At 46.6% G+C, this 21,134-nt stretch overlaps 1 protein-coding gene across 3 annotated transcripts in view; it reads right to left on the bottom strand.

The window, feature by feature from the left end:
- Positions 1-21,134, bottom strand: part of ncam2a (neural cell adhesion molecule 2a) — a 659,443-nt gene that overhangs the window by 216,996 nt on the left and 421,313 nt on the right. For all 3 annotated transcript variants that reach the window (XM_086007257.1, XM_086007258.1, XM_086007256.1), the window contains 2 exons: positions 14,762-14,883; positions 553-733 (listed from right to left, as the gene is read on the bottom strand). In XM_086007257.1, the coding sequence (XP_085863383.1) occupies positions 553-733; positions 14,762-14,883 (303 nt within the window). The remainder of the gene's footprint in view (positions 1-552; positions 734-14,761; positions 14,884-21,134) is intronic.

The following is a 21,134-nucleotide window of genomic DNA, read 5'->3' as shown; positions in this document are numbered from 1 at the left end:
AGGAGTGTCTTCAAGGAGGAGAGAGAGGTAGAGCGGCAGAGAGGTTTAGGGAGGGAATTCCAGAGCTTAGGGCTGAGGCAGTTGAAGGCACGGCTACCAATGGTGGAGCGATTAGAATTGAGGGATGTACAAGAGGCCAGAATTGGTTAGAGCGCAGAGATCACAGAGGGTTGTAGGGCTGGAGGAGGTTACAGAGATTAGGAGAGGGGCGAGACCATGGACGGATTTGAAAACGAGGACGAGAATTTTTAAAGTCAAGGCTGAAAGACTAACTCCCCCTAGGGTAAGCGAGACAACTTTTAACGGCTCATTGTCTGACTTCGCAAATACCGGCAAGCCAGCTTTGCCTGTCAGGAGGACATATAGGACATTTGGTCATGCAAATAACGTAAAATAATGGCTGGAAATTTGTGTGCAAGGCCTGCCCAAGATCTTGACAATCGCTTTTGGGGAATGAGTCTCCCCAACTATCAGATTGGAGGGGGTAACTTACACCCCCTATTTCCGTCTATGACAATACTGTTTCGTCTTTGACCAAGAGAAGTGACTTACTGGCGATGGTGTTGGGTTTTGGCGGCATGGTGAACTCATAGAAGGTTGGCTCGGAGGTGCCCAGCTGGTTAACGGCCGTGATCTGCACTTCGTACCGCATGTCCCATTGCAGCTCCTCCAGGATGATGGAGTCTTTGCTTCCCTGTGCTATCTTCTGCACCCATTCTTCTTCCTTGTCTTTCTGTAGGTAGGTAGGTGAGAGATATTTGTAAGCATTGTACCACAACAAGTATCCTCTTCAGAGTTTTGCTTTCAATCGAGCCATTTCTATTACAACGTACGGTAGTGAAACACAGTGCAGTACTGAGGGAGTGCTGTATTGTTGCGATTGCTGTTTTCCAGATGAGATGTTACACAGAATTACACAGCATTATACAGCACAGAAACAGGCCATTCAGCCCAACTGGTCTATGCCATTTGTTTATGCTCCACACGAGTCTCCTCCCACCCCTCTTGAGCTAACTCTATCAGCATATCCTTCGATTCCTTTCTAGCTTAGCCTTAATATAACGTGGATAAATGCGAGGTTATCCACTTTGGTGTCAAAAACAGGAAGGCAGATTATTATCTGAATGGCAATAGATTGGGGGAAGGGGAAGTGCAACGAGACCTGGGTGTCCTTGAGCACCAGTTGCTGAAGGTAAGCAGGCAGGTGCAGCAGGCGGTTAAGAAGGCAAATGGTATGTTGGCCTTCGTAGCGAGAGGGTTTGAGTACAGGAACAGGATGTCTTGCTGCAGTTGTACAGGGCCTTGGTGAGACCACATCTTGAGTATTGTGTGCAGTTTTGGCTGCCTTATCTGAGGAAGGATGTTCTTGCCATGGAAGGAGTGCAGCGAAGATTCACCAGGCTGATAACTGAGATGGCAGGAATGAAGTATGAGGAGAGATTGGGTCGATTGGGTTTATACTCGCTGGAGTTTAGAAGAATGAGAGGGGATTTCATTGAAACTTATAAAATTCTGACAGGACTGGACAGACTAGATGCAGGAAGGGTGTTCCCGATGGTCGGGGAGTCCAGAACCAGGGGTCACAGTCTAAGGATAAGGGGCAAGCCATTTAGGACAGAAATGAGGAGGAATTTCTTCACCCAGAGAGTGGTGAACCTGTGGAATTCTCTACCACAGAAGGCAGTAGAGGCCAATTCATTAAATATATTTAAGAAGGAGTTGGATATATTTCTTAAGGCTAAAGGGATCAAGGGGTATGGCGAGAAGGCAGGGACAGGGTATTGAATTTGGATGATCAGCCATGATCGCATTGAATGGCGGAGCAGGCTCGAGGGGCCGAATGGCCTACTCCTGCTCCTACCTTCTATGTTTCTATGTTTCTATGTTTCTATGCATCTATGCTATTCGCCTCAACCACTCCCTGTGGCAGCGAGTTCCACATTCTCACCACTCTCTGGGTAAAGAAGTTTCTCCTGAATTCCCTATTGGATTTATTAGTCACTATCCTATAGTTGTGTCCTCCAGTCTTGGTCTCCCCCAAGGTTCAAGGAGAGGGCCCACCACCACCTTCTCAAGGGCAGCTAGGGCTGGGCAGTAGATGGGGCTTTGCCAGCGATGCCCACTTCCTGAGAACAGATCAAAAAAATGTAAACAGCTGACAACCCCATTCAGAATTTGAAGCAGCTGATGATATCATTCCTGTTGCTGCAGCTGATTGGCTACTTTCCCCATAGGGCTTTTGATTTGCTGCCAACACAACCATCAGAGCAAATTTTAGCAATCCAATTGGTTGAAAAAATGGCCTTTGGAGCCCCCTTTCAGCCAATCGGAGATAGGTTTCAAGTAAGGTGGCCTTGGCTCTGAGAATGAACGGGGTGGGGGTTGGGGAGTCGGAGTAAAGCAGGCACATATAGAGCGTATTGACAGGAAGCTAAGGAACCAGACTAATTATAAGGGCAGGAGTGTTGCACCATGTAAAAGCACAGGTCTGGTGCTCTGGGGGTGGTGGAGGGTGGGGCTGTGCATCAGTGGCCTGTCCCTTTAAGTCCAGGAAACCTAATAGCTGTCTGGAGCCGAACCTTGAGATCAATTAACGGCTAAGCACATCGTGCGCTGAATTGGGCAGCATAGATTCTGTGCTCTCTCCCTCCCCCTTCAAGGTTAGAAACGAGTGGCTTTCTTTCTGTTCTTACACGTGTGACGCGCAAAGTGTGAACGCTGCATCTCGAAGCTTTTATGTACATACTTAGATTGTAATTGTCACCGGTGTATGGAAAAAATTGGAACCCAGTTCACCCGTAAAAGATTCCCAGGCACTTTTTCAAAGAAGAGCAGGAGAGTTCTCCCCAGTGTCATGGCCAATGTTTATCCCTCAAACAACATCACTAAAACAGATTGTCACGTTACTGTTTGTGGAGCTTGCTGAGCACAAATTGGCTGCCGTGTTTCCTACATTACAACAGCGACTACACTTCAAAAAGTGCTTCATTCACTGTAAAGTGCTTTGGGACGTCCTGAGGTCATGAAGTGCGCTGTAGAAATACAAGTCTTACTTTCTTTTCTTTTTTAAATGTAGAGCACTCCAGCCCCAACTCACTGGAGGATTAATTTTAATCTCCACCACCGGCAGCCTTTTCATTTTATCGATAAATAAAAATAAATTGCACATATGTAAGATATCTTTCTCTAATACACCCCATCAGGCATAGTAACAGAAGCACTCCATAAAATCAAATCAATCGGTGCAGCACCCTTGACCTCAATCTTGTTTGGAATGAATAAAGATAAATAAATCATACCCCCTGTACAACCTAAGGACAACGCAATATCTCAAAGGACTCGCAAAGCAGCTGCAGTCGTAACACTTTACAAGGCTGCTGCAAAAGGCTGTTGTTCTTGCTGTGCAATCGCTCGCGTGTCACTGCCTGTGGAGGGGGATTATCAAAGAATGGATAGAGCCGGGGGGGTGGGTGGGGGGGGACGGGATGGGGGGATGTATTTGGTCGCTGCCACAAACTCTGTTCCCCAGCTACCGACTCTATCCCCTCTCCCAGGCCACTGTCCGAGGCTGAACCACATCGTTCACAGCACTGGCGTCCTATTTGACCCTGAACTGAGCTTCCGCCCACATATCCTCGCCATCACCAAGACCTACTTCCACCTCCGTAACATCGCCCATCTCCGCCCCTGCCTCAGCTCATCCGCTGCTGAAACCCTCATCCATGCCTTTGTTACCTCCCGACTCGACTATTCCAACGCTCTCCTTGCCGATCTCTCGCTTTGCTCCCTCTTGGACTCATCCAAAACTCTGCGACCCATGTCCTAACTCTCACCAAGACCTGTTCGCCCATCACCCCTGTGCTCGCTGTCCTACATTGGCTCCCAGTCCGGCAATGCCCCGATTTTAAAATTCTCATCCTCGTTTTCAACCTCCATGGCCTCCCTCCTCCCTATCTCTGTAACCTCCTCCAGCCCCACAACCAACGTCCCCTCTAAGCTACGCGGCCGCGCAGCCCGGGACCGGCTTTTTCGATGTTAAATTTCGCCCGTGCGTGAAACTGTGAATGGGCCGTGCAGCCCTTTAACGGTTTGGCTAACTCAGCAAATCTGGGAATAAACGAGCGCTGATATGCCACCAGGCCCAGGAAGGAGCCAAGTGCAGTTTTGGATGCGGGTTCTGGAGTATCCCTGTTCGGGCGGAGGATCAGTATAAGTTTGCCTTGGCCTCTGAAGATCAAAGTTATATATGGACGGGTTTGCCTCAAGGCTTTCACAACGCCCTGTCTATGTTCCACAAACGGATGGCTCAGGCACTGATACCTCTCTCGAGACCCGACAGTCTGCTGCAGTATGTCGACGACCTTTTGCTTGCAACGCCTGACAAACAAACTCGTATTGAACTAATGGAAGAACTATTGGACATTCTCCTAAAAGCTGGACTGAAAATTAATCCCAAAATGGCACAATTGTTACAGCCAGAGGTGGCATTTATAGGGATTACTGTGGGACCGAAGGGGCTCAGTCCGGATCAGCATAAGATTGATGTGATTCAGTGTTTACCATTGCCCGCATCCAAAACCGCACTTCGCTTCTTCCTGGGCCTAATGGGATAGCAGCGCTCATTTATGTTAAAGGGCGAAGAGGACTCTGTGGCCCGTGACTGGACAACCGAACATAGCATGGCCGTGTCCCTCCTTAAGACTACCGTTATGCAGGCCACATGCCACATGCCTGACAAGTCCTGACCGGGACAAGCCCTTCCACCTGGAGGTGGGATCCACCGATCAGGGTCTTGCTGCCGTTCTGTGCCAGAAGGTACACGATAAACTTATGCCAATTGCATACGCCTCTTGCATTTTGGCTGGCGTGGAGAAGAATTACACTGAGCGACATCTGCTGGCCACTTTTTGGGTGGTCAAACACTTCACGTTTATTACCGGTTTAAACAAAACAATCATCCATAGCCCCCCACACCCCCTTGAATCTTCTACTCAAACCAGGGGACACTTTGGTCTCCTCCGCTCGGCTCAGTCATTGGACTCTTCTGTTAACGCAGAGAGATTTGGAAATAATGCCAAAACAGGCAAACCTACTACCCCAGATCCTGTTGTATGAGGAGGGGAGCCATGAATGACCCCTTCCACCACTGAAGTTCAACTGTCACCCCGTCTTTCCTACTCCACTAAGTGACGCCCAGGACGTCTACATTGATGGATCAATGATGGAAAGCCACTTACTGGATTTGCAGTAGTTATGCCTGACCGAAAACTCATGTATAGATGCATTCCCCACTCTGCCCATCATGCTGAAGTTGCAGCCCTGGTGACAACTGTAGGATTCGCAAAATCCAGGAAAATACAGCCTACATTTTAAAACCCCTGAAATGGCCACATTTTTAAGAGCACAAGATGGAGTCGGCAGATCACATGACTCATTTCAGAAGGACATACCACTGCAATACCTTAAAGAAACCTGAGTCACCACCGATTGGAAAATTCCAGACTGACTGCAGTTGATATGGTAATAAAGGTAGCAGCAGTAACAAAGTCAAAAACAAAGGACTTGCACTTGAAAAGGTCATGTTAATCGCCAGATAAACGTAAACCCATCACTGAAATCACAGAGCACAGACAAGACCCATTATCTGCATCAAACTCAGCGGGACACGGGACATAACCCATCAGTTTGGTTTCGGCCACGATTAAAGTCGTTAAACTAAAGCACCAGCTTTTGTCAAAGTAGCCGGCCCAAAACTTTGACAAAAGAAAACCCCTGATTTGGCACCAAGATAAGGGCAAGAAAACAGTATAACTGTTGGGGGAAAAGAGACATTAAAAAAACACAGTTTCACACAGACACAAGGTCAAAGGCAGAGCGAGTGGAGAGGTTCGATTATGGTTCGAGGAGCACGGAGGGCCTACAAGTTCGAGCAGGAGAGCAGGTTCAGGAGCCGGTCCCATAAGGAAGATTGGAGATCCCGGACGATACAGGAGCACCAAGGTCAAGGACAGTTTTAAAAACCCTGGTGAGCATAGAGGCCCAACTCCACCTAGCTGACCTAGTTGAGGTATATTTTAGAGACGGGAGGGTTTTTAATATTAAGGGCTTTGTAATTCGGGAGTGTTATTCATCCTTCATTGTGCCGTGCGCTTTCTCCACCCCCGTTTTATTATATCGCTGATCTAGAATTGATGTATTATGATAGTCAAAGTAACTCTTGTGTGTTAAATTTTAGTTCCCGTTGAGAGGCGTGTTCATGATTTTTGTCTGCATTGTTTCTTCATTCTCTATGTTTTATTCTCCTTAAAAATAAAGATGCCTTTGATTTAAAACTTACCTTGTCTCACCTGATCCATTTGTCTTCCGAGTCACAAGTTGGGCCAACACATCAAGGTGGTCTGGCAATAAGCCCAGTGTCTAGAACCGGTGAGGGGGGAGCTCTTCGGAACCGCTCACGAGCAGTGTGAAATCAAAAACCGATCTCGCACACCACAAGCTCGTTAAAACGACCCCTTACACAGCGATACAAATTACTCAAGTCATACTTGTTAATGTCTGGTCAGATAGTGCCTATGCGATTAACACTCTGCTATCTTTGCCGCTGCTTGCTCGGAATAATCTTTGTACTGTCGATGGCAAGACCCTGCTCCATGCAGACCACTTTGCTTCCCTTTGGGACTCTTTAAATTCACGATCAGCCCCTGTCTATGTTGGTAAGGTGAAGTCCCACTCACGTTCTTCGGACGTACACACCCAGGGTAACTCACAGGGAGATCGTGCTGCCAAGACCGCCACCGTTAACGGTGACCTCTGGCAAGCCCCTACCCCTCCCTTAAGATCAGTCTCGAGTATCCAAGGTGGGGATATCAACCTCCCCTCCCTCCTGGCCAGTTATTCCCCCTATACGGTTGTTATTGCATGGCATCAGAATGGATGTCTGTTACCCCAGCCCACACCATGGGCTGCGGACACACAATTGGCTCCGGATCAGTCTGGGAAAGCTGCCCCCCTGTTAATGTAAATCCCCGCTTGTGATGGTTATTGTCCAATCTCCCTGTGTTCCCCCATCCATGGCACCCGAAATGTTTGATCTCCTCCACTCACACCCGGTAGGAAGACACTATTCAGCTGTTGTAACCATTCAGAAGCTACGCAGATTTGCATGGTATCCCGACTGTGTGACGGATGTTACTCATAGGGTGAATTACTGCCTGCCCTGTTTACAGCACAATCCAAGTGCCCACACTAATCAGGCATTGTTGCATAGTCCCCTTCCTCCCGATGGGCCGTGGACCCACCTTCAAATTGATTTTATAGGGCCCTTACCTACAGGACCTTCTGGTTTGCGGTATTGCCTGGTTATAGTTGATAAATTTACTAAATGGATGGAAGCTTTTCCATGTAAAACGAACACTGCATTGACAGCAGCTCGCCCTTTATTGGGTGAGGTGATCTGCAGGTGGGGAGTGCAAATTCAAGTTGATAGCAATCAGGGATCACACTTTACCGCCCGAATTTTTACCGAATTACAACAGATAATGGGTATCTCACACAAACGTCACATCTCCCATCACCCACAATCATCTGGAGTGGTGGAAAGAGGAAAACGAACTCTGAGAACTATGTTAAACAATTTTTGTGCGGATCACCCCACCAAATGGTGCAGTGTGTTGCCAATGTGTCTAATGGCTATTAGATCCACCCCACATAGCACAACGGGAATCTCGCCCTACCAGGCTATGACTGGGCGACTAATGCGAATGCCAGCCCATCTGTTAACCCCTTCAGCCACACCCTTAGTACAAGGAATTGCCAAACAAAAATGGCTTGAAACAGTGGTAGAGAACATAGAACAAACTAACATGTTTGTAGCTACACAAACAGGCAAATCAAAAAAACAGGCAAAGAAATATTTTGACAAGAAGGTCCGGCCTTGTACTAAACTTTGGTTCGAAGCAATGTTGCTTCTTCCCATAGTTTAGTACCATTACACAAATGGGAACTAAACTATGGGAAGAAGCAACATTGCTTTGAACCAAAGTGGAATGGCCCCTTCCCGATTATTGACAGGGCCAGTCCCTCGATCTATCTGGTGCAATTCCCTAAGAAAAAAGGGAGGGCCAAGGTGGCTAAATGGTACCATATCAACCAGTTGAAAACTGTGAAAGAGTAAATATTGCAGAACCAGTTAAGAATGATAACGAAACATGTGACATGCTGCATCAGTCATTGAACCCTTCTGCTGGGGGTCATCATATACATAAGACACTTGAATGCCTCTCCAACCTCTACAGACCTGGTCGAGTACTACAGTCAAACCAACAAGGAGGGCATATCATGTTGAATCAATAGTGTAATGATCAGTAACATGTCATTCTAGAATGGTACACTAGGTGGAGCTGTATGTTTAGTGGTGGGCTACCCACAAGGCAGTAGTCAAGATGGATGCCTGTACACTAGTCCACATGGCTGAATAAATGATTAGCTCAAGCTAGCTGTTCATAATGAAAACGTCTATTTATTTATGAACATAATAACAAATAGGATCTATGGAAGGGGAAGTATACAGACAATATGAAGAATATCCACACTACTTACTTAAGCAAGGCGTGACCTGGAAGGCTCCTAATCTGGATTATTGCACAAACAATAGGGGATCCTGGGTTTGTAGGTGTGATAGTCTGGAGCCAGGGATACCAGCAGGCGGGTTCACAGTAGATAGAGAATCACCTGCTTGTACCATCCAAGTACAAACATGGGGGGCCAATCAGACTTGAAGAGGTTACATAGGCCAGGGATGATATTGTGCGCCCACTTCCACCACCCGATATACACACGGCCTAGACATCTGCCGGGTCAGATGGCCAACCTTCTGTTTGAAACCTAGCGAGGTGACTAGGATAGGGGACGCTTATTTGATTCCAGTAAGAACTCACAATGTAACTCAAACACAAGTCAACATCACTACGCAGAAGGAGGCCCTAGAGGCAATAGTAACATTTGGACATCCGATTCCACCGTTATCTCTCAGTTTAAAATCCATCATTGAAAGAAGTAGTACCTCCCAGAAACATTTGGTTAAGATGCAGCAAGATAATCACAGAATCAGAATCACAGAAACCCCACAGTGCAGATAAAGGCCATTTCGGCCCATCGAGCCTGCACCGACACATATCCCACCCGATCCCCGTAACCCCTACACCAACACATATCCCACCCTATCCCCGTAACCCCACGTATTTAATCCCCCTAACACTAAGGGCCAATTTTTTTTTAATCATGGCCAATTAACCTAACTCGCACATCTTTGGACTGTGGGAGGAAACCGGAGCACCCGGAGGAAACCCACGCAAACACGGGGAGAATGTGCAAACTCCACACAGACAGTCGCCCGAGGCCGGATTCGAACCTGGGTCCCTGGCGCTGTGAGGCAATAGTGCTAACCACTATGCACTGTGCTACCCAAGTTGAGAAAGCGATAAGTGAATTAGGGGACCACGAGTGGTGGGAAGTAGCCTATAATGTCAGCCAGCATCCCTGGGCATGCATGATATCAGCAGGCCCAGTGATTGCCCAGTGTCTGGTCCTAATGGTCCTTATTATGATGTCTTGCTATTTGAAACATCTGACCCACCCAATTAAACCATCGACCTAACAATTTAGAGCTGGCACGATGGATGCAAAATCAAAAATGAGAGGTCGAAATAGAGTTTTCTCCCTCTCAAGGTGGGGAGTTTGTTAGAAATTAGGGTATCCAAAATATATGGGGTTATGCGAATGAAACTGTGACGCGAATAAGACTGTGTTTACATGACTGTATTAGAACTTGAGACAAAACGTCTCTTCAGACCATTATTAGAATAACTAGATAGATGCTTAGAATCTGCTTGTGTTTTGGTTCTCTGTGGATGTTATAGCATTCTGCACTGTGACGGATACATATAATCTTGTTTTCAAGCTAGCTATCTGCTGTTTGTAAGCTAGGATTTTGACTTTGTTTAACAAAACTACTTAAAAATGTGTAAGTGTGTGAGAATAGAATAGAATAGATGATATCTTTGGGAATTTAATAATTCATTCCATGGTACAACAGTTTGATAATTGAATGACATAGTTAGTTTTGCACAGCTAAAGTTGAACATAAATAACTGATAACAAGCAGTTACGAACATCAAAACATCTGAAGGCCAAGAATAGCAAGTCTGACTCCAAACTTGAGGAGGGTTTTCCTCTGAGAGTTGAGACAAAGAACTCGCCGTGTCATTGGGCACCTTGGTTGAGGAAGATCCCTTACAGGTCAGATAGTCCTGGCCATATTGTACATCAGGCCCACCCCTAAAAAGGGAATAAAAGCAAGACCCTAAAAGTTCTTAGCACAGGCGGTGGAGGGGAGAGCTATACAAGGGTGAGACTGGTCTAACACTCTTCCGGGAGTGGACTCAACCCATTCTTGGAGGTTCTAGACGAGAGGGAGAAAGGCCGCAAGAACTGTTCGCGCACGCCAGCCGTCCATCCGATTGGGACTGGTACCAGCTGGTTGTTACGGTCGTATGTTTTTGATTTATAACTAGTTATATTCCTTCTTAAACGCTGATTAATATTCCCGCCATATTGGTTTGCAGTTGATCCTGATTATTTGAAAGACTAGAGATAAGCTAATATTAACAAATTGTCTAATCCCAACAAGACTCCTGCTGAAAATTGTATCAAGCAGGCCTTGAGCATCAATGGGCCCATTGAGGTCCCCTTCCCCAACCCTCACAGTCCCCCGCCCTGATCCACCACCGATTTTCAACTCCCTGCTGCCTGGTTTTCAGACAAGAAACCGATAGATGGCATTTGAATATCGTCCCACTATACGTCTCGGAACCGGATTGCACAATGTATTTACCAATCGAGTCATCCCTGGCCGGGGGGGAAGGAAACAAAGACTTTTTTCAAATGCAGGAGCTCGGACCGAATTGACATCAATGGAGGTTCATCGGCAGAAATAGTTGCGTGGTGCTGGGGGAGCTTGGGAAGGCTAAAGCCTCTTAGGTCCCTGCAATATGGGATAATGCATCTGAAAAGATGCCTTCCATGTGCAAAGTGGATCTAATATTTAAATCTCCCAGGAGATTTGCAATGAATGTCATTCTATCTATTTTGCTTGCAGGCGGATTTGAAGCTTTTCTAAGCTGTAGCTCCGGAATGCTGAGTAGGAGAGCGTGTGTGAGAAATGTAGAACTGTGCTGGTTACAATTTGTACCCGTCCAACGGCTCTTACAGAAATCACCACTCTATGCAATTTCAGGGGAGTAGGGTGGGGGGGGGGACATTGCAAAATGGGTGCACAAGTCCGTCCCTTTTCTTCACCCCCTCGGGTAATGCGTGAAGTGGCACTAGTGAGTCTCTGAGTTGCTCACTCCTATTTTCATTACGGTCTGTGGAGTAACTTCTGAAAAACCATATAAAGAAAAGAGAGACTTGCGTTTCTCCAGCACCTTCCACAACCACCGGACGTCCCAAAGCGCCGTACAGCCAATGAAGCACTTTTTGAAGTGCAGCCACTGTTGTAATGTGGGCGACGCGGCAGCCAATTTGCACGCAGCAAACTGCAATGTGAGAATGAGCAGATAATCTGTTTTTAGTGATGTCGATTGAGGGAGAAATATTGATCAGGACACCGGGGAGAACTCCCCCTGCTCTTCTTCAAAATAGTGCCTTGGGATCTTTTACGTCCACCTGAGAGGGCCGACGGGGCCTCGGTTTAACATCTCATCCGAAAGACGGATTGGCAAGAAAGAATCATGACTAAATCGCCATATTAGCAACAATTACTAGAAGGATATGCTGATAGAGTGAGATGAAGTAGGGTTGGGCGGAGGCTCGTGTGGAGCATAAACACCAGTTGGGCTGAATGGCCTGTTTCTGTGCTGTAAATTCCTTTAATTCTATGTAAATAACCTTTTTCGTAAGAAAGCACCATTACGATATAATCTTATTAGTAAGAAAGCATTACAGACAGTGCTGCCAGTGCTCAGTAAAGATGCTACTGTTGCATAATTAACCTTATTATCTTCGGTTCATTTAGCTGGTGAAGTGTTCCACATTAGCAACTGACTCAGACATCTCCAGGCTCATTAGCCCAACATCAGCCATAGGTAAAACAATGGAAACTCTTTGAAGAAGTGAGGCTGGAGGAATATGTGTACACCAGTAACTCAATAAAAGACAGCGAGCATGGATTTAGCCAGGGTAAATCCTGTCTGGCAAAATCTCCATAACTTCTCTAAGGATGTTAAAGCTAAAGTGGAGAATGGAACTTGCTATTAAAGAGTTGATTTGTACTTTAAGAAAAGCTCACGGTGTCAGCTGTGGCTTAGTGGTAGCACTTCCCACCTCTGAGTCAGGTCATGGGTTCAAGTCCCACTCCAGACATGTGAGCAAATAATCTAGACTGACCACTCCAGTGCAGTACTGAGGGAGTGCTGCACAGTCGCAGGTGCCGTCTTTCAGATGAGATGTTAAACCGAGGCCCAGTCTGCTCTCTCAGGTGGATGCAAAAGATCCCATGGCACTATTTCGAAGAAGAGCAGTGGAGTTCTTCCCGGTATCCTGTCCAATATTTATAAAGAAAAAAAGAAAGATTTGCATTTATATAGCGCCTTTCACGACCACCGGATGTCTCAAAGTGCTTTACAGCCAATGAAGTACTTTTGAAGTGTAGTCACTGTTGTAATGTAGGAAACGCAGCAGCCAATTTGTGCACAGCAAGGTCCCACAAACAGCAATGTGATAACGACCAGATCATCTGTTTTGGTTATGTTGGCTGAGGGAGAAATATTGGCCAGGACACCGGGGATAACTCCCCTGCTATTCTTCAAAATAGTGGCCATGGGATCTTTTACGTTCACCTGAGAGGGCAGACGGGGCCTCTGTTTAACGTCTCATCCAAAAGACGGCACCTCCGACAGTGCAGCACTCCCTCGGCACTGCACTGGAGTGGAGTGTCAGCCTGGATTTATGTGCTCAAGTCCCTGGAGTGGGACTTGAATCCTACAACCTTCTGACTCAGAGGCGAGGGTGCTGCCCACCGAGCCACAGCTGATCCCTCAATCAGCACCACTAAAAGAAATTATCTGGTTATTATCACAATGCTGTTTGTGGGAGCTTGCTGTGTGCAAATTGGCTGCTGCGTTTCCTACATTACAACAGTGACTGCACTTCAGAAGTACTTCATTGGCTGTAAAATGCTTTGGGACATACTGAGTATGTGAAAGGCGCTATAGAAATGCAAGTCTTCTTTTTCTTTCTTTTGACAGAGTTGTCCATGAAAGGCTTCAAGTTAAACTGAAAGCCACAAGAATTCTGGGTAGAAGCTGGATAAGGAGCTGTTTAAACAACGGGAGGCGGAAAGTATTCATCAGAGGTGTAATGATAGATGTGGGAGTAGTGTTGAGTGGATTCCCACAGGAATTGGTGCTTTTCCCCCTCCTGTACCCAACTTTAATTTACAACCTGGATAACAAAACCCAGTGTAAGCTTGCTACGTTTGCTGAGGATACTAACATTGGAATAGCAGTAGGAATAAAAGATGCAGGAACAGGTTTTCACAAAGATTTAGACTGGACATGCAGTTTGACAAATGAAAAGTAGATCAATACCATGTGTTTGACATTGGTGAAAATACATTGAATGATAAAGATTTAAAAAATGGGTGGAATTGAATTATCGCCGGGAGACTTAGTAAAGGACATTGGGGATCGATCTTGACTTTGTGCGCTAGTGTAAAATGGATCATTGAAGTCAACTGAAATAAAAAACCAGGAGAGATGTAAAACGGGCTGCCGACACACTGTCAACCGTTTTACACGATCGCACAAAGACAAGATCTACCCCATTGACAGTAGGGTCGTCACTTTTAAAGTCTAGACAATGTAATGAAGCGACTAAACAACTGATAGGAAACTTGCAAAGCAGCCAGAAGTGCACAGAGAATAAGACTTTACAATGCACCACCCACACTTCACTTGGAATACTTCGTAGTCTTCTGCTTACCATGGAACAAGAAGAAGGTAAGGGTATCAAGGGATATGGAGCTATGGTGGGTAAATGGCGTTGGGGTACAGATCTGCCATGAGCTAGTTGATATGTATACACCGGAAGTCATTACTGGGTCATTCAAGCAAATATCGCAACTCAATCCTGGATTTCATCCGCTACCTCAGCCTTGTTCCAGTTCATTCCCTATTCTGGATTCAGGAAACATCACAATCCCCCAGCTTCACCTCAGACTAATGCCTGTCCTCCTAATGGCCAGGAGCAGATCATACTCTGCAGGAGAACCTTTCTAGGAGAAGTGAATTGCGAGTATGATTCCACAGTCCACGACTTTGCAGCTGGGCCGCTTTGCGTGCGGACACCATTGTGCCATCTGGGGTACTGAACGACACCTCCCCCGACCCAAATTAGTTTAGAACCCCCAGCAGCACAAAGTTGCAAAATGGTGGGATGTGGGCTTGTGGGCTCTTCCTTGCAAACTCCCCCTCTCCCTTGAAACTAGAATGTAACATTGCTCTTTTCTATAAAAACAGTTACCTTGGGTTTAAATTGTACTGCAATTTGACTGTCTGTTGTTCTAACTAACATATTAACCCACAAGTTAGCAGTCACCTATATAGAAGACACAAGAATTCACTGCCATCGTGGGGCTTGCTAATCTTATAGAGTGCTGCTCCAATCCCCTTATTGTTAAGCGGTATTATATCAGTATACTCACGGTCCTATATTTGAGCACATATTTTAGGATGGGTGATCCGCCATCATCTTGTTTCGTCACAACCAGCTTATAGTTCTTGCCACTGCCACTGTGTCCCTGCACTGTAGGAGGGCTGGGCTCTTCTGCGAATAAACAAAAAGGCAAGAATTTCAATTAGAACGGAGTGCAGAGAAGACCTTTGGGTGCTCTCAGTATATTCCCGTTACACTGAGATTGTAAATATATTGAGCATGATTTTATTAAAAAAGGCACTCAGAGGCATTGGCCTTGGGGTCACCAACTATGAATCCATTTTGACATCCATTATTTTAGGACTGACTGCCTATTCCTCTGTGAAATTTTCAACTTCCACTCAAGCTTTGACTTTGTTCCCACATTTTCTGATGTAAGAGGTCCTGTTGGTGTCAAAATGTTAAAAATATCACCAGCAATGTATCGGGGGGGGGGGGGGGGACCATTGGTGAATCTCAAACAGCCCCGACTGTAGGGTAATCTGGTGGACACCAATGTCCTCCAAACAAACCTACCCTTCTGTCACATTGCTGTGAGGACATGAATGGGGTATGCACTGATTCAGCACTAAGGGATGGTGACATGATCAGGGTTTTCTGCCTGCACCCCAGAACAAACACACATTGCTCATAGTGTCCTGGGGACTTTGATGGAGGAAATATCATTGCAATTTGATCTCATGTAACTGAATAGCTGTGGCTGCGAACAAATCATTGTTTGCATCTCCAACACATTCTGCCACAGAATGATAGAATACAGGTTTTCAGCTACAATTCTCTGCATAATGAGTTCTGAGTCTTCACATGGAATCAGGTTTTTAGTTGGACAGAGGACTTTAATATAAAATTCCATTGGAGCATTGCCACATATCATTCACCCCCCACTGTCTAGAATTCAATAGGAACCAATCTCTTCCCATCCACTTTCTTATATAATGTGTTGGACCAATCCCGTTCCCTATTCACCTTCATTGTACAGATTCCAATGGACCAACTCCCTTTCCCATTCACCCCCATTGTACAGGTTCCAATAAACCAAACCTTTCCCAATTGACCCCCATTGTACAGATTCCAATGGACCAAACCTTTCCCAATTGACCCCCATTGTACAGGTTCCAATGGACCAAACCTTTCCCAATTGACTCCCATTGTACAGATTCCAATGGACCAAACCTTTCCCAATTGACTCCCATTGTACAGATTCCAATGGACCAAACCCTTTCCCATTTACTCCCAAAGTATAGAATAATATTGCACAGAATTACAAGGTATCGAATTAAATGGGCCCATTAGTTCCCATCAGGTACATCCATATTTCATTATGCAATGCACTAAATACCATTGATTTACTGCCAAATAACATCTCAAGGAAGCAGCGCATTTCAGTAAATTAATCAACTTTGTATAAAATGTATTTTCCTGATTTTGTTTTCTATTCAGGTAGAAGCACTGAACAATGAACAATTCAACGGGCCGTGATACAAACATTTACAGATTGCTTTTATCTGCAGTTGATATAAGGTCTGATCCCAGCAGGCCGTTATTTTGGCAATGGAGTACACACTCATTAACATTCAACTGACTCCATGTTTGTTAGATCCATATAATTTCATCAAATGCACAGCAGGACACAAAAATAGAATTGTTGTGCTTGATTATGTTGTTTTTACAACCAGAGTTTGCACAGCTGAATAGACCGCTTATGTTCACTCACAGCAAATTAAAAAAAAAATGTTTTAATTCGTTTTATGGGATGTGGGTGTCGCTGGCAAGGCCAGCATTTATTGCCCATCCCTAATTGTCCTTGAGAAGGTGGTGGTGAGCCGCCTTCTTGAACCGCTGCAGTCTGTGTGGTGAAGGTACTCCCACAGTGCTGTTAGGGAGGGAGTTCCAGGATTGTGACCCAGCGACAGTGAAGGATCGGTGATATACTTCCAAGTCAGGATGGTGTGTGACTTGGAGGGGAACTTGGAGGTGGTGGTGTTCCCATGCGCCTGCTGCCCTTGTCCTTCTAGGTGGAAGAGGTCACGGGTTTGGGAGGTGCTGCTGAAGAAGCCTTGGCGAGTTGCTGAAGTGCATCTTGTAGATGGTACACACTGCAGCCACGGTACGCCGGTGGTGGAGGGAGTGAATGTTTAAGGTGGTGGATGGGGTGCCAATCAAGCGGGCTGCTTTGTCCTGGATGGTGTCGAGCTTCTTAAGTGTTGTTGGAGCTGCACTCATCCAGGCAAGTGGAGAGTATTCCATCACACTCCTGACTTGTGCCTTGTAGATGGTGGAAAGGCTTTGGGGAGTCAGGAGGTAAGACACTTGCCGCAGAATACCCAGCCTCTGACCTGTTCTTATTGCCACAGTATTTATGTGGCTAGTCCAGTTAAGTTTCTGGTCAATGGTGACCCCCAGGATGTTGATGGTGGGGGATTCAGCGATAGTAATACTGTTGAATGTTAAGGGGCGGTGGTTAGACTCTAGCTCGTTGGAGATAGTAATTGCCTGGCACTTCTGTGGCGCGAATGTTACCTGCCACTTATCAGCCCAAGCCTGAACGTCGTCTGGGTCTTGTTGCATGCGGGCATGGGCTGCTTCATTATCTGAGGAGTTGCGAATGACGTTGAACACTGTGCAGTCATCAGTGAACATCCTCATTTCTGACCTTATGTTGGAGGGAAGGTCATTGATGAAGCAGCTGAAGATGGTTGGGCCTAGGGCACTGCCCTGAGGAACTCCTGCAGCGATGTCCTGGGGCTGTGAGCAAGAAGGAAGGCAAATAGTCGCTTATCTCCACAAGATCCCACTGTATCCAGAGGGGAACCAATGGTACTATATTACAGCAATACTAAAGTCAATACCAGGGAGAGTGACACCCAGGCCTTGGCCTCTGCTCAATGGTTCAATACAAAACCAACACTATACAGGATGGAACCAAGGGAATGAGAGAGGACAGAGTCCGGGAGGGAGCTGCAGCCCTGAACTAAAGAAAGAAAAGAAGGACTTGCATCTGTGCAGCCCTTATCGCTATCCCAGGATGTCCCAGTCATAGCCAGAGAATCACCTGCAATGGCATCTCTTCCCACTCCTGCACCGTTACCTCTGGACTCCAACAGGGATCTATCCTTGGCCCCCTCCTATTTCTCATCTACATGCTGGCCCTCGGCGAGATCATCTGAAAACACTGTGTCAGGTTCCACATTACGCAGACAACCCCCAGCTCCACCTCACCACCACCTCCCTCGACCCCTCCACTTCCTCTGGTTTGCCGTGCTGCTTGTCCGACATCCAGTATTGGATGAGCAGAAATTTCCTCCAGTTAAACATTGATAAGACCGAAGCCATTGTCTTTGGCCCCTGCCACAAAAACTCCGTTCCCTAGCCACTGACTCCATCCCTCTCCCTGGCCTCTGTCTGAGGCGGAACCAGACTGTTCGCAACCTTGGCCTCCTATTTGACGCTGAGATGAGGTTCTGACCCCATATCCTGTTCATCGCTAAGATCGCCTACTTCCACCTCCATAACATTGCTTGTCTCCGCCCTTGCCTCAACGAATCTGCTGCTGAAACCATTATCCATGCCTTTGTTACCTCCAGATGTGACTATTCCAATCCTCTCCTGGCCGGCCTCCCACCTTGCACCCTCTGTAAACTTGAGCTCATCCACAACTCTTCTGTCTGTATCAGAACTCGCACCAAGTCCCATTCACCCATCAGCCCTGTGCTCGGTGACCTACATTGGCTCTCGGTCCAGCAACGCCTCAATTTTAAAATTAAAATCCTTGTTTTCAAATTCCTCCATGGCCTCGCCCCCTCCCTATCTCTGTAACCTCCTCCAGCCCTACAACCCTCCGAGATCTCTGCGCTCCTCCAATTCTGGCCTCTTGCGCAACCCCGATTTTCATCGCTCCACCATTGGCGGCCGTGCCTTCAGCTGTCTGGGCCCTAAGCTCTGGAATTCCCTCTCTAAACCTCTCCACCTCTCTCTCCTCCTTTAAGACGCTCCTTAAAACCTACCTCTTTGACCAAGCATTTGGTCACCTGTCCTAATATCTCCTTATGTGGCCCAGTGTCACATTTTATTCAATAATCGTTCCTGTAACGCGCCTTGGGATGTTTTAGTATGTTATAAGCGCTATATAAATGCAAGCTGTTGTTGCTGTTGTCCAGAAGTGCCTTACCAATGAATTAACTTTTGAAGTGTAGTCACTGTTTTAATGTAGGAAACCTGCCAACCAATTTGTGCAAAGCAAGCTCCCACAAACAGTGATGTGAAAATGACCAGGTTACCTGTTGGTTGATGGATAAATATTGGCCAGGACACCAGGGAGAATTCCTCTGCTCTTCTTCGAAATAGTGGAATGGAATTTTTTACATCCACCTGAGAGAGCAGACAAGTCCTCGGTTTAACGTCGCTTTCATCTGAAAGACGGCACCTCCGACAGTGCCGCACCCCCTGAGTACTGCACTGGGAGTGTCAGCCTGGATTCTGTGCTCAAGTCTCTGGAGTGTGACTTGAACCCACGGCCTTCTGACGCAAAGAGAGTGCTACCCACTGAGCCACGGCTAACTTAACCAAGGCACAATAAGTGCCGCGGGACATGCCAGGACCGCGGCCTGGTTACCAGCTCCTTCATATGTTTTCCCACCAGCCCTGCTCCCTTCTCTCAGACAAGTCCTCGTAACTTGGGGACAGGGATGTGCAGCTCAGTCTACCTCTGGTTTTATATGTTGGTGGTGCCCACTCCTGCTGAGTTTTTGTCAAGAGAACATGTCATCTAGCAAGGGCTGCACAAGATGAGAGAACTCATCAATTGCTTTGCAAATGTTAAAAACAACAACAATAACAGCTACTTGTATTTAGATAGCGCCTTTAACATAGTAAAACATCCCAAGGCACTTCACAGGAGTATTATAAGACAAAAAATCTGACATCAAGCCACATAAGGTGAAATTAGGGCAGGCGACCAAAAGCTTGGTCAAAGGGGTAGGTTTTAAGGAGCGTCTTAAAGGAGGAAAGAGAGGTAGAGAGGCGGAGAGGTTTGGGCAGGGAATTCCAGAGCTTAGGGCCCAGGCAACAAAAGGCACGGCCACCAATGCACATAGACGCTATGGCCCATTATCATAAAAATACAGTATGCACATTACAAAGCCTCTGCAACTCAGGTACAGACTTCATTTTGTGACCAAAACACGGCCGGGTGATTTAATTACTCAACAGAGAATAAGAAATGTGGAGATTAAAAAGGCCTGTGCTTAACCTGTCTCCTGAAGCGGTTCTCGGGAACAAAGACAAAATCCACAGGAGGTCTAAGTCTGATTTCACCAAATTAGGAGACTGCGAGAAAGACTAATCATTTATGACAATTAATTATCAGTCCGCCCACAGAGACACAATTGTGTGGTAAATTTTTCAGTGTAGGGTCTGTTGCCAACATCTGATATTGTAATTAGAATCTGCATATTGCAGTGGTAGATAAACTTCAGGGAATGAATTCCATTCAAATGCCAAAGCATTTGTTGCTTTTTTCCCCCATTATTGTTTGTTAAGGCTATTCTGCCTCACTGCCCACGCCGCACTCAATGTTTCTTTCATCCCAGGTCACACGCACCATTTGTAGCTAAGGTGGCAGCCAGGTAAACCACTCTTAGGCCTCCATCAGAGCTACTTTGAGCTGGGACTTTTACCCCCTCGCTCCCCCCTCCCCCATCTCCCCCATCCCCCTCCCAGACTCTCTTTCTCTGGGGTCAATTTTCAGTGTGCCGTGAGGCGGGCTTTTAGGCATGCGGGGGGGCTAAAATCCCGAATTCGGGGGTCCCGACACCATCCCGCCCAAAACCCGCCTCCATGTAAGTTTCAAAGGAGGCAGGTAGCCACCCCGCACTGGGACCCGCCGACCCGAAGCGGGAAGGGATTAGTGCCAATTAACTGCCTGGTAACAGGTAGTTAACAGGCAGTTTTTAGCCTAATCCCTATTTTGAAGGTTGTCGTGTGGGATTCCCGACGGCTCCAAACCACGCCAAGTTAGAGGAGTCGGGCCGTCGGGTTGAAGGACTTGGAGGGGTCGAGATGTCGGTGCTCAGGTGAGTGATGGGTGCATGAGTGCAAAGGTAAGTGTGTTTGGTGTGTCTAAAGTGTGTAAAGAAGTTTAAATTACCTGTACTTACCTTTACAGCCTTCCTTCCTCTAAGTTTCGGGAGTCCATCATTCAGCCGGCACAGAAGCAGAATGGCCGCGAGCTGTCAAAAGTGACAGCCTGCAGCTTTCAGTGCCGGTGAGATTTCTAACTGAGTCTGTGTAGAAGGACTCAGGTTAGAAGTAAGACTGTCAGTGTTTGACAGCTTCAAACAGCTGTGAAACACTGATATTTCATC

Source organism: Somniosus microcephalus, chromosome 14 (assembly GCF_052327205.1).
Source record: "Somniosus microcephalus isolate GS21.2 chromosome 14, FLI_Smic_1.0, whole genome shotgun sequence".
Taxonomy (NCBI): Eukaryota; Metazoa; Chordata; class Chondrichthyes; order Squaliformes; family Somniosidae; genus Somniosus; species Somniosus microcephalus.
The sequence above is the reverse complement of the archived record's forward strand: the minus strand, read 5'-3'. Positions and strand labels throughout refer to the sequence as shown.